The 15,043-nt window shown below is 36.5% G+C and overlaps 1 protein-coding gene across 1 annotated transcript in view; it reads right to left on the bottom strand.

Moving 5' to 3' along the window:
• The window catches only part of LOC150078290 (myoferlin-like), a 452,265-nt gene that overhangs the window by 373,403 nt on the left and 63,819 nt on the right, over positions 1-15,043 (bottom strand). Inside the window, exons 11-14 of the mRNA XM_090384525.1 lie at positions 14,449-14,598; positions 6,040-6,083; positions 5,745-5,827; positions 1,247-1,347 (exon numbers count right to left, since the gene is read on the bottom strand). Coding sequence (XP_090240651.1) covers positions 1,247-1,347; positions 5,745-5,827; positions 6,040-6,083; positions 14,449-14,598 — 378 coding nt within the window. The remainder of the gene's footprint in view (positions 1-1,246; positions 1,348-5,744; positions 5,828-6,039; positions 6,084-14,448; positions 14,599-15,043) is intronic.

Below are 15,043 nucleotides of genomic sequence, written 5' to 3'. Positions count from 1 at the left end.
AATTAGGGTTTAGCATTCTACTTACTCTTAAAAGTCAACGCAAACTATGCATCGTTCTCTTCCCTACCAACAGTGAAATTTATTGACATAGCATGATTGTTTTCGATGTAGAATATGAAAAGAAAAATTCCTTTCAGATGTGACTGTGCAGTCATGTATTTGAAATGACCAACCGCAAATACTTACACAGAAGTGCGCGGAGTCATCTTATAGATTAAGGCAGGAAACTAATAGACATACAGGACGAAAAATTATAGCTGTGTATGGCGAAGAAGTGGAGTCTGCAAAAAACAACAAAAAAAAAAATTTCGAAGTGGTATCGATTGGTTAAGGAAGGAAGGAAAAGCAACTTGCAAGATGAAGAAAGACTTGGTCTCATTCTGGAACAGGATTTCGAAAATGTCATTAAAAGTTGGGATAAATGTATGACTATTCATGAGGTTATTCTGAGAAACAGACTATATATATATCTATATATCTATATATATATATATATATATATATATATATATATATATATATCTTTGTAACTATACAACTTATTTTCTTTACCTCACTAACTTTTGAAAATGAAATTTGAGGTCGTTATTTTGCAATTGTCTGTTGCATACAAAAGTTAGTTTTCCACAAACTAACAAAAGTTAGTTGTGGAAAAGCATTTAACACATATTGCAGAAATTGGTAAGAAATAATACTTAATATTATATCAAGTATTGTAAGATAAAATTTAATATTATATTAACTATTTCTTATAATACTACAAATTAATATAGTAATAAAAATAGTAATAATAGAGGAGGATGACCACAGGCACATTCGATCTCTCTCTGTGGGTCTTCAGTGGATAGCGGAGATTGAATAAGACAAATTAAATTACATATTTTTGATACAAATTCTTGTATGTTAACCTAGATTATGTGTTGAATTAAATTAGATTAAATTAAGACATTAAATTACTTGCCTATGTGAGTAATTTAATGTCTTATTTAAACTAGCCACTATCGACACTGAAGACCCAAAGTAGGGGCGTATTTGTGCTCTACCTTCATTATTGTTATTATTGCTGTTTTATATTAATATGTTAATCTGCGTTGTAAAACCACCTCTGTAGTAGGTGCCGTTTCTTTCAAAACTGCCCTTGAATATTTGAAAAGATTAAAAGAAACAGCGAATTTTTAAATATTAAAGTAGTTTCTTTCGTTATTCTCCCCACAATCAAGTTTCGTGCCACTTTCCAGTACGTTACCTTATTTCCAGAGAAGTGAATTTCTATATAAGGATCTGAAAGTTCTTTCTTTTCTTCAATGTTTAAAATCTTTTTCACACCTTCCATCAATCCTGGATCCACTGTTCAGAAGAGAAAAAATAAATTTTAAAAGTTGTTTTACAGAAAAATTATCTTGTTTTAATTTTTTTAAAGATAACGCATCAAGCACCACCTCTTCGGAACTCTTTTAACAGTCCTTTTTTATTCATGGTGGGCAACTTTACTTTAGAGATCAACGCGATAATACTATATTAATACTAAGACTTAATGAAAAAAAAAGGAAAACACCAAAGAAACCCCCGCTAACCTGTTATAGTTAAGGATAAACTTACTGAAGTGGATTCTACTGCTATGCACTAAACGACCTAACATTCAGAATAAAATAAATAAAAAATATATATAAGAAAAGACGAACAAAACAACAGTCATCTTCGGCAGTGCGAATGCACGACCCTTCCGGGAGCACAAGGAAGTGAATGCCACCCACACTTTTCTAGATGACTTCGTAAATATTAGCAGAATCGCACACTACTAAGTTCAACCTTAACTGCAGCAGGAATTTCTGCATTTGTTATATGGTATGTTTTTCCCCCCATTAGCCTGTATCTTTCAGATAACGATTACCTATGGACCAAATCAGTAATGTTATTGATGCTGTTTAATTACTAACAGCAAAATTTGAACTATTTCGGGTTTTGTTTTTTTTAGGAAAAATTAGAGTACGGATAGTGTTTCATCAGAAAAAAAAAAAAAAAAGTCCAGTTTAAAACTTAAAAATAAATTTCCTTTAACTGGTTTCCAGGGTAAGAAAAAAACCCAAAGATATTGAAAAACATTAGTTAAATTGATATGTTCCAGATTTTATGCATTACACTATAAGTTTTCAAAACGGGTCCGTTTTATCACCACTCCATGATTTTTCTTTATGAATTCGGATATGCTGATTCCAAATATGACCTAAGTTTTTGTATAGCGGCCAGTAGTTCCCCAGAAACGAGAAGTAAGCTAAAAAAAATCATAAGTTAAAAAATAGAAGCCTCCTCGGGTTAATAAAAAAAATATATATTTCTTTGTCCGTTGTAATCATCCCGAAATAAGAACTGGATATTCGTCGCCCATCATAGTTTCAACTCCTTTCTTGGTGTAGTGTACTCCTCCATTGACTTGGTGGAAAATCTCCCATGCTCCTCACTAACATCGGCCAAATGTGGCCTGAAAAAAAATCCAGGCGAGAGTGCAAGTAACGGACCATGATTAAGGAAAATGGGAAGCAGAAAGTTAATGTTGAATAACTTATTAATTACTTTACTTTGTAATTTTACACTTTAGCGTTACCAAGAAAGCCGTTCTCTGTAAGGCGAAACGACTACCAGGCATTTCGCTTAGCATCAGTCATTTTATCTTCGAGTTGTTGCGAAACCAATTCCAAGATAAAATGCTTTTAACTTTTGAAGTAATAAATAGGCCACCTTCACTTTTGCGTTAGATAATTTTGGAAGAAATAGTATATTCTCGAATGTATCACTTTAAGGATCTACTGCTTTAAATTATTTGGCTAGTCCCAGCTTGATATGGAGTGGTGGAGGAAAAACTTTAATATAGTTAAAGTTTTGAAATGTAGGATGTCTATAATGACCACTCTTATACCACGTGAATATTAAGTTAGTTGGCGAAGGTAAAAAAAAAAAGCCTGCACGAGAAGCATGCAAAAGTTCGATGAAATTTGCCGGTAAAAGTACTTTGCCGTAACGGCATTTGTATAGTTGCTCGCTCGGTAAACAGACGGTGAGTGTTATTGGTCAAGAGAGAAATTAAATCCCATGGGAGTTTGAAACCCTCCCAAAGTGGAGGAGGTAACTGACCTTTTTTCTTTAGAATCACTGGTGGACTAGTGGATAAATAGCGAGGTAGTGCAATATCATGGCAATTCGTCGTGAAGGCAGAGCACAATATGAGAAAGAGCAAATGATGCCTACAACTACTTTGTAGTTTCTTAAGAGTTGTCTATGGTGTAGCTACACACCGATATTATATAGATATTAAACTCTTAATGTATTATGCCTTGTGCATTTAGTTATTTTAAATATTGTTTATTAAGAAAAAATAATAATAAAATAAAGGCAAAGGAAGCCCACACGAGAAGTACGGCAAACTTCGAAAACGTTTACCTGTGAAACTACGTTACGAACATATTTTACGACGCCAGAACTTCCAATATGACTCTGTTCGTGATTCAAAAGAAAAAAGGTCAGGTTTCCCCCCCCTCTCTCTCCACGTCGGGAGGTGTTTCAAGCTTCCGTAGGATTCAACTTCTACTCCAGTCCGATAACACCCACCGTCTGTTTACCGAACGAGCAACAATATAAATGCCTTTACGGCAAAGTACTTTTACCGGTAAATTTCATCGAACTTTTGCATGCTTGTCGTGCAAGCTTTCTTTACCTTGGCCAGTTTATTTAGCTATTAACTAAATCTCTATACATGTATATCATTTATTATTATTATTTTTATTTATTATTTTCGGAACCTTGCTGGAACCCATCCTCAGACCATACAAGGCTGTTTTTTAAGGACAGAAAGAAAAAAAAAAAATAAACGAAGTTACTACTATGTTAAAAGTATATTACATATGCAAATATGAAGTTTTGTATATGCAATATTAATTTTAACATAATAGTAATTTGGTTTATTCTTTTTTCTTTCTGTCTTTAAGAAAGAGCGTATATATGGTCTGAGGATGGGTTCCAGCAAAGTTTCCGAAACTTTAAATTAACGTATAGAGATTTAGTTAATAGCTAAATCTTAATATTCTGGTCATTACAGAAGATTTCAAACAAAACTTTGTTTCTTTAACCAAGAAACAAAGGATTGTTTAACACATTGTGTGCGCCAGGCTGCAACTGAATTCTGGCGGATCATTCTCTTCTCCTGTAGTGCTGATCCACTGCCCTTCTGTCACAGATTCAGAGAAGAAAAGGAAAGGAAACTTAATAAAAATCACCATGTAAACCCACAAGCTTTAAGTCCCCACAGTCATTCATTTTTATTGTCTTTGATCTTCTGAAATGTACTTTTAATATTAAACAGAGTGCGCAACAGGAATCGTTGAGCGTATATTTCTTCTTAAACAATATAAATTTCAAACTTTTACTTGAACATCTATAAAAAGACAACACTTTTCTGATTTATGACTAATACCAATTTCTTCATAAAGACTAATCAAAGCGGTAGCACAAGGATTCTACAACAGAAAAGCGTTTTATTTCTATAGATGAATTTGTAAACCTATAAGTAATATGTGCATATCTGACGTGTTTTTGTTTTTTAATATATGGAAGTATTGCAGCTAAGATCCAGTGGCTACCATTTTTAAATAAGCTACAGTAGTAGCTGTGAATTGGATTTGGTTAGACTCAAGTTCCTCACTAAATTATCCAGTTATAGGAAATGTAACTTTTGCGTTGCAATCCCAATTATTCCGTTCGGCAGATTTATCATCCAATTCTGGAGACTTTTCTCTGGAAGGCAGATTGGTAATTGGCAAACCTTCATTGTTGATCCAAGCATAAGAGGAACGGCATATACTTGCAAAAGGCATATACTTGCGACCACCGCGAAAACATCGCTCGAACGTTGACCAACTACCACAGTACAGTATACAACTTTTCTTGATCACTCATAGACTTGATCATTGCAAACTTTGGTGCCAACAGCTGTGTCAGAACTTTATAATATCCACAGACTTAGCGAAACGAGTTTGGAGGTTTGTTTGTTTTGGTTTTATTGGCGCATTAGCTACTAAGGCTATAATGCGCCGAGTTTGGAGGTAACTTACACCTTCGCTTGGTAATAATGGATGAATACTATCTCTTGTACATCACTTATGTAATGCATATAAATTGCGCAAAAACATAAAACTTTCAATTGCAGCTAAAATATTGACACTATACAAAACCTAAGTGATACTGTTCACAAAATACATAGAAAAAACAGTTAAATATAAACAAACATTTTTGTTACGTAGTGTTACGATAGAAAATTAGTCATCTGAAACGCCATACTGCATTTAGTTATGTTTCAGTAATCACTTTAGTTTATAGGATGGTTTAATTCTTCAGTAATAAATTTAACAAATTTATGACGTAACAGATTCTGTATTACTGGAAGGCTTTCGTTGGCATGTTTCTTAATGAAAGCTCTGGTAGGTTTAGTGCTAAGTGTATTGCTATTTCTTAATCAAAAACAATAGCGTCTACCAATCACTGAAATTATTAACACTTATCTGAGACTGTTATAGATAAGACCATTCACAAAAGAATGAAAGCTACATAATGGAATGAAGCAAATAGTTATCTAGATATTTTATTCTAAAATAAATTTTATTTAGAAAATATAGATAGTGTATTTTTTTCACAAATCCAAATTTCCCCAGATTGTTATAATTTTATTTGATTATACGTTTATTTAAATGACTTACTTCGAGGAAGATCTGATCCCTGATAGATATGGAAGTTGAAGGATGCTGGCTTCAGATGTACTCCTACTGGAACCAGGAGATTGCTAAAAGCAAATTTTTTTCGTTAAATATTTTTACTTAAAATTCAATTTCAATTCAATATTAAGAATTGTACAGGTTTAATTGTAATCAACATTGCTTTAAATCTTGTTTTCGAATTACTATACACAACAAGTAATTTGAAACTAAAAATATATCCAAGTACAATACAATTTTTGAAGAGTGAGGATATTCATAATATGGTAAAAGTTCTTACCTCTCCACATCCTCTTCATCAGACTGAATATCAGTACTTAAGTCCTACGTAAGAAAAAAAAAAGTTTTAATGATGCACAGATCTACATATGCATTGAATTGTCATTCTTATGCATTTTCTCACACTCATATTTATATAATTTTATTTACATAAAGATGACCTTTCTGATAAAAACAAATCAATATGCTTATATTGACAATCTGACCACTTTTACAGTTGCATTCTTACTTTTTATACCCAATCCAGGGCAGTGCCGGATTAAAGTACGAGCTAGCAGGCCATTGCCCGTGGCGCTAAATTTTATAAATGATGAAAAAAAAAAAAAAAAAAAAAAAAAATATATATATATATCCCTAGTAAGGAGGCGCTGGAAAATCCTTCTGTCCGAGGCGCAGAAATACCTTGGTCCGGGCCTGATCCAGTGGTCGGAATGACCCGATCGCGCCAGAACGCTATTTCAGTTCGTTTACATGCATTGGTAATATGCCCATACTTCGTTATTAAAAATAAGATATTTTATTAACAAATTCTGTTTCCTAAAATTTTCATTTCAACTCCTGATCCAGTCATACTGTTTCCGCATCTCCTCATGATTTATTCTGCTGCAGGCCTGTTTCAGCAACAATATTTTGTTGTACTTCTCCTGTATACTTCCTCTAATTAGCCTACAAATTGAGGTCTGTTTTCATGGTATTAACTGTTGCTAATGTATTTAATGTGTTTGCTGGAAACATTCCTTTAATGGTAGCAAGATTTGTAGGGATGAGACTTAAGCGGTAAGTGGGGGGGGGCGCTAATGGAGTTTTTGCTGTTTACTTTCGGCCCCTTAATGAGGTCTAACGTTGAGGGAACATCCATCATTCCAGTGGTTACTTTTGAGAGCGTCATGATGATTTTTATCGTTACTATGTGACTCCAGAATTGTAGATATAAATTTACAAGTAGTATCGATATTGCAATGGTTAGTGTAAAGCCCCACCAATTCGACTCATTCACATCAATATTCGCTATTCTGTGGCTTTTCCATAGAATAGCAAAGTTTTTTTTTTTTTTTAGTAGCGCGGAGCAGATGACTAAATTCCCGATGCGTATGCGTCGGGAATTTAGTCATCTGCTCCGAGTTACAAAAAACAAAGGGGGATAAGAAGAAGGCATCGCTTAATATACTGCGAGATTAACTTTCTCTTCCTAATTCCCACGAGCTTCTGGTGGATATAACCCTCTGCTTTTGGGTTCTCTGATGACATTGAGGATTAACATAGCAATTAGGTTGCATTCTGAGCCTTAGTGCTTTGAGGGGAGCTGTTATCTTCAAGACATACAACAGTCAGAACTCAATACTAAGGTAAAGTGTGTATAAAGGATACAAAATACAAAGATAAAAGGTGGAAAACAAACAAATAAAATAAAATAATAATAAAAGGAAAATAAATTCTTTATTATTGCTGATAAGTACAGAACATGTACTAGAGACAATACTCATCACGGCGACATGGCCAGAAGTTTTACATTATAAATGAGATTAATTGGCAAAAAAATTTTTACCGTTACATGGAAGTTATTAGTTACACAAAATTAAACATGTAAAAATGAAATTATAATACTGAAAATATGAGGACTTGAACGTCATATGGAGGAAATTATCCCAGTTCCACGGATGTAATCCACTCGAGGAGCATGTGACGGTATTTGTAGTCGGTAGCCATTTTTTTTTTTTTTTTTTTAATTTGGTAGTTGTTGGCGCATCGGCTTCTGTGGCCATAATGCACCTCCCAAGGTTTTTGCAGTACTTTGATCCAAGCCCGAGGCGAGAATCGAATCCGCGACCTTTGGGTTGCCAGGCAGGCACTTGACCCACCCGGCTAGCCCGGTCGGCTCCATTTTTTGTAGGTCGGCTCCAAGACGGAGCAGTGCCTGAATTTTGGGGAGTGCCTGGGCAGGTAGGAACCGACTACACAGTTTCAGCCGGTTGTATTTGAGGGTTAGTGTGGGCTCATGAGTTTGTGGGTAGTAAATGGATGGCCAGTGCTCAAAACAGAAGGAACTGGAAAGTTGCTGGAGAGGCCTGCAGTGGATTGAAAATGGCTGATGATGATGATGATGTGGGCTCTGACCTCAAGGATGGCGGAGGATTGTGCCACTGACAGAAATCCCAGATGTTTGGGGTGTTTATCACTCCTGTGTACATTTTTACTGAGGTCATTAAACGCCTGTTGTCAATTAACCTCTGAAGCCTGGGTACATTTCGCTGCTCAGCCATGTGAGTTGTTCTCCGTTGAGTGAGTCCGCGATGCTTATTTGTGGCCCATTTCAGGGTCCAGTATTCACACGAGAACACCGGTTTGGGAAGTGAGGGCGACGCAGATGCCCAAATCTCAGCAGCGTATAATATAGCTGGATAAACAGTGGCTTGAAGATATCTGGTAGTGGTTGCGGCATCGTTGGAATGAAGTAAATGTTGCTTCGCTCTCCAGCGTAGGGTGTTAAATCGCTTCCGGAGGTATTTTGTGTGAACATTAAATTTCAGCTTCGGATCAAAATAGATACCGAGATCCTTATGGCAGGTAACTACTGGGATGGGAGTACCTAAAACTGAAGGTTGAATTATTGTTAGTTGGTGTTTCAATGAGTAAATCATTATTGCAGATTTTGAAGGGTTAAGGTTTAATCCAAACATCTTCAAGTAAGTTGAAAGGGCGGTCAAGTTCTCTGTGATGGAAGACGTAATTGTCATTGGGTTTGCAGACGGTGGGATTAAGGTAAGGAACTTTATATCGTCGGCATATATTATAGCATCATCACGAGGACTCATGAAAGGAATCAGAAGAGCTGAGAAGAGAAGGCCAGGCAGGAGACCGCCTTGTGGGACTCCTGCATTGATTTTTCTTGTAAAATGGGTCTTCTTCAAAGTGAGGTGGACACTTCTATTCTTCAATAAGGCGGTGAGGAAAGCTAGTAGGTCTCCATTAATCCTGAAGAAGAATTGCAGAAGACTGAGAAGGGCTGTGACGTCTAGACTGTCAAAAGCAAATGGTCAAAAATAGTGATGGAACAGATAATACAAATAAAATAAAAAAAAGTGTTCAAAATATACTCTCACCCCACACAACGTACCAGTTGTTTGTAGGTATTTTACAAGGTTTACTTCCTGTGGCTGACACCTTCACTCTGTTTTGTTTTATATCCACTTGTAGCTTGTTGAATACATCCATTGTGTTATCTGGAAAATATCTAATCAACCCATCCCAGTTGGTGAGAGATGATTGCAGTTCAAGGTATGTTCCTTCCGGGAGTCTAGTGGGTCCCTTAGAGCAGGTCAAGATAGCCAAAGTCAGGAGTATCGATCTTGCCTATTAATAGCTGAATTAACAGGCAAGGTGGTGTGTTAAGGTTTGGAATAAAGAGAATAATATAGTGGCCCTCGAGATCGGGAAGGGTTTACTTGATATCCTGTATAGCCATGTTAGACGCCAGTATTCAATTAGTCATAAATCCAGTCAGATGAGTACAGGGGTGTAGGAAGCAGGCATTTTTAATGTAATTCTTGACCAGCTCAGGATTGCCTATAACGGTTAAGCTCTTGTTTCAACATCCGGCTGATAGGGTCTTGGATTTTGCTGGGGCAAGGTGTGGCGTGAAGGTCAGATTCTCGTCCGACATGAGACCTGTATATAAGTGAGTTATTACTTTCGTCACCCATGTTCCATCCGGGTAGACTGAAATGTTTTTCTTACTCTCTATTCATTATCGTGAATTGGGTCTGATATGGTGGAATTCAAGGGTAAGTTGAGAGATCTGAGATAGGACTGGAATTGGGTAATGCAAATATTTACACGCTTGTATTTCTGGAGCAGTGTTTGGACTTTGGCAATATGCTTTAAGAACTGCTGCGAATAACATTTTGGATGAGACTCCCTATTATACATTGGTCACCTGGGGTATACCTCAAGGTACCAGTGAAGGTACTTCTAGCATTCTGTTTAGAATTTTTATTTCATTACTTTTTAGTACTCTTCTAGGATTGATAGGAGAGTTAGTATTCCTTAATTTCATGACTAGAAACACTTCATCCATTTGAGCTTTTTCATTGAATGTCAGTATACAATATTTTATATTTTTATTTTAAAAATGTTGGTTTCATTGCCTTCATAGTAATAAACTGGTTTATTTTGTATTAGTGTATCGCTTATTACTGACCAGAAATTATCGTTGTTTACCTGTATAATTATAAACACACAACATATTCGAACAGATGCACAAGTAAAGAAAAATGCTATTGTTATTTTTGGTTTTTAGGAGCATTAGCAACTAAGGCTATATTGCTCCGGGGATATGCGGTGGCCATTCCCTGACCTTTCCACATCCCCCGTATTTGATGGCTCACGGGCTCGAACCCCGGTCTAATCAAGAAGCGTGTGCTGCACACTGCTGCTCCTGCCCACCTGGCTACGGAGGCGGCCATAAAGAACAATGCAAGTCGAAAAAAAAATATATATATAAAAAAAAATAATAACATTAGCACATTAGAAGGCAGAAGATATGATAAAATAAAATACCAGTGTTCTTCGCCATATTAGTACCATACTTTAATGAAATGTAAATGTTATTATCTATCTAATTGCCAGAGAGGGGCTTAGAGGGGAACAGGTATCCTGTGTGTTATCAGACACTCAGCCTAAAACACTGATGGATCCAATATCTCTCTATTACAGAAGATTTAGGAGAAGTCCGGTTGGCCTGCCTCCCTAAAATCCACTCATGCACACCTTCTCGATGGTAAGCCCTGTTACGTCACTTAGGTGGCAACGAACGTGTAGAGTGGTTCTCTTCAAGACGCCTGGTCAGCGTGAAGAGGAAAAGACCAAACCCTCCAGCAATGAGAACACAACAATACAAATGGCCCTCAGTCCCCAGCAGCTTTCACTCTCCCTCTTACGGCAGCGAGAGGATCAGAGTGGAAGCAGAGGGTGCTAAGAATCTCTGGGTACGACCAGGCTGCCATGCACGGAAATTGAACTTGGCCTGTTATAACGTACGATCACTCATCGGTGAAGACAGGATATTAGAGCTGGAAAAGGAATTAGAAAATGTGAATTGGAATATCATCGGTTTGGCTGAAACAAGAAGAAGAAATGAATCACTTATAAGTTTATCAAGTGGAAATCTGCTGTACACCAATGGAAACAGTGAAAGGAGTGAAGGTGGAGTTGGGTTTCTGGTCCATAAAGATTTTAAAAACAACATTTTGGAATTCAAAAGTACATCACCAAGGGTGTCAAGACTAATACTCAAGATTTCTAAGAGGTACAAGCTAAAGATTATAATGATTTATGCACCAACATCGAGCCATGATGATGAAGAGGTTGAAGAAATGTACACTGAAATTGAGAGTCTTCTAGATGAGCAGAAAACCCACTACACTATTATTATGGGGGACTTCAATGCTAAGGTTGGAAAAAGGCAAAACAGCGCAGAAAGAGGAACTATAGGAAATTTTGGAATTGGTGAAAGAAATAAAAGAGGTGAAAGACTTGTGGAATTTGCAGAATCTCAAGGAATGTCAGTAATGAACACTTTTTTCAAGAAAAGGGTGAACAGAAAGTGGACATGGAAGAGTCCAAATGGATTAACAACTAATGAAAGACTTCATCCTCACTAACAGAAGATATATTGTGAATGATGTTACCGTCCTGAATAAGGTAAATGTTGGAAGTGATCACAGAATGGTAAGATGTACACTTGATATAGATGTAGGAAAGGAAAGGAAAAAACTGACTCGAGTAAATAATACAAACGTCTTTGAAATAACAGAGGAGGAGAAAAAGCAGTATGTACTGGAACTTAAGAACAAGTTTGAGCTTCTGCAGACTGCTCAGGACCAAGATATCGACGAGGAATATTACAACTTTCTGAAAGTGATAAAGCCCAAGAAACCTATAGGGAAACAGAAATCCAAAGAAGAAAAAATTAGTCAAGAAACACTTGTCATGATGAACCAAAGACGACAAATGAAGAGCAAGAAAAACACTGACAGGGAGAAAATTGAGTATACTGAGTTATGCAAAGCAATTAGAAAGAGACTCAGAGAGGACATAAGAAGATTTAAGACAAGAAAAGTAGAACAAGCATTAAGGGAAAACAAAGGATTTAAATCAGCAGCCATGAGCAGTAATACAGAAAGACAAATGATACTGAAACTGAAGAATAGCGGTGGTGTACTTATAAACAGCAGAGAAGGCATAATTCAAATAGCAGAAGACTACTATAGAGAATTATACAAGGAGCGAAGGAATGATACCAGCAGTGGGGAAGATGGATTGCAAAGTAGCAACACATACGACATACCCGATATTCTTCCTGAGGAGGTAGAACATGCATTGAAGAAAATGAAGAATCGGAAAGCCCCTGGGGAAGATGAAGTTACTGTGGAGTTGTTAAAATTGGGAGGAAGAGACATAACACAAAAACTGGCAAGGCTCTTCACAAAGTGCATTAGAAAAGGTGTGATGCCTAAGCAGTGGAATAATGCAATCATAGTTTTGCTGCATAAGAAAGGAGATAAATCAGAAATTGGAAATTATAGACCAATTAGCTTGTTATCCCATATCTACAAGTTGTTCACAAGGGTCATTACTAACAGATTAGAAAGAATACTTGATGAGAATCAACCGAAAGAGCAAGCTGGCTTTAGGACAGGATTCTCAACTATGGATCACCTTCACGTAATATCACAGCTAATGGAGAAAGCAAATGAATATAAAACACCATTATGCCTGGCATTTGTGGATTATGAAAAGGCATTTGACTCCATACAGCATAAGGCAATGTTTCGGGCACTGGAAAGACAAGGCATAGATACTCCATATATTATGATTTTGAAGAAAATATATGAGAGTGCTACCTCCTTTATTAGACTAGACAAAGACAGTAGCAAATTTAAAATCGAGAAAGGAGTCCGACAAGGAGACACAATATCTCCGAAGCTGTTTACTGCTGCCCTTGAGGAAGCTTTCAGAAGATTAGACTGGTCGCAGAAAGGAGTCAATGTGAACGGAGAGTACCTAAACCATTTACGATTTGCAGATGACATTGTGGTCATAAGCCACGATCCCAAAGAATTAGAGGAAAATCTTAATCAGTTATGCACAGTTAGTAAAGATTTTGGACTAAAGATGAATATGGCTAAAACAAAAGTAATGATGAACAAGTATGCCACGGAAAGGGAAATAATGATTGAAGGATCAGTAATTGAAAAGGTGGAATCATATACTTATCTGGGACAAGTTATTAGCTGTAATAATGATAAATGGCTGGAAGTCAAGAGAAGAATAAATTTTGGATGGATAGCATTCAGGAAATATAGTCACATACTGAAGAGCAATATCCCAGTTTGTCTGAAACGTAAAATAATGAATCAATGTATACTCCCCACCATGACTTATGGAAGTCAAACTTGGGCACTCACCAAAAGAATGGAAGAGAAGCTGAGAACTACACAGCGAAGAATGGAACGAATCATATTGGGAATCAGACTGTTAGATAAGAAGAGAAACACATGGATTAGGCAGCAAACTCAAGTAAAGGACATTCTTATCAAAACTAAAGAACTAAAATGGTCTTGGGCAGGACACATAGCTCGAAGACATGATGACAGATGGACTAAGAAAATAACAGAATGGTACCCAAGAGGAGCTAGGAGAAAACCTGGAAGACAAAGGCGGAGATGGATAGATGAAATTCATGAGTTTTCGAGTAGGAAATGGATGGCCAGTGCTCAAAACAGAAGGAACTGGAAAGTTGCTGGAGAGGCCTTCATCCTGCAGTGGATTGAAAATGGCTGATGATAATGATGATGATGATGATGAATTGCCAGAGGAAGAAAATTGTTGATGTCTCCAGGATGTGGACTAGTTTTTCTGTATTTTTTTTTTTTTTTATTTTATTTCATTTTCGTATCAAACGCCAGGCATAATATCAATGTAAAGTGTGTTTAGGGTCAAACGGCACCAGGGGTTTCCCCCCCCCCCATCTCCGCGTAGTATACATTGTGGGTGTGAAACAGAACACTATCAATGACAGAAATTAAAAATAATATCAGTGGCGAAACTATACGTTTTGAACTCCCACACCAGATTCCGAACAGCTCCTTAAAGTAAACTTTAACAACAACGCCAGATCAGCCGTAGCCTCCCCCCGGGGTAGCTGAATGGTTGTTTCATCACTGTATATTATGCATATAGTATGAAAAATCTAAAAACTGAAGAAAACCACATATATCTCTTTCACAAATGTCAAAATGCTCTGTTAAAGCAATATTGACAGTTATACATATAATGAAACAGTAGTAGATAAAAATGTGCACTAGTGCAAGCCTAATTGAGTTTTTCGTCATATTAAAACCAGTCTTACCGGACATTCGTCTCCTGGGGCGAGGACAGCAATTGATACCTTGAGATAGCCCATTATTCCAGAAACTAATTCGTCATCATCATTGGTCAAAAGAAGCCATTTGTTCAAGATGGCATGATTATTCTCCTCGTATATAGTTCCCAGATCCACCTGCAATGAATTCATCTCATTAATTAGGATGAAATTTGTAAATTCATTTCTATTTAAGGGAAAGAATAAGAAAAAAAAAAAAAATTATTTTTTTAAATAACTGTTGAGATGATTATGTTTAATGCAGATTCATTCCAACGTTTTAAGGCATTAAAATAAGATTATTTGGCGAAGGTAAAGAAAGCCTGCACGAGAAGCCCACAAAAGTTTGATGAAATTTACCGGTAAAAGTATTTGGCAGTAAAGGCATTTGTATTCTTGCTCGCTCGGTAAACAGACGGTGGGTGTTATCGGTCTGGAGTAGAAATTGAATCCCATGGGAGTTGAAACCCTCCCGAAGTTGAGGGGTAACCTGACTTTTTTCTTTAGAATCACTGGTGGACTAGTGGATAAATTGTTTATTAAGAAAAAAGAAAAAAAAAAAAAAAAAGCAAAGGGAGCCCAC

This window comes from Mastigoproctus giganteus, chromosome 11 (genome assembly GCF_048544385.1).
Source record: "Mastigoproctus giganteus isolate SK-2022 chromosome 11, ASM4854438v1, whole genome shotgun sequence".
Lineage (NCBI taxonomy): Eukaryota > Metazoa > Arthropoda > Arachnida > Uropygi > Thelyphonidae > Mastigoproctus > Mastigoproctus giganteus.
This window is presented reverse-complemented; position numbering and strand designations above follow the sequence as displayed.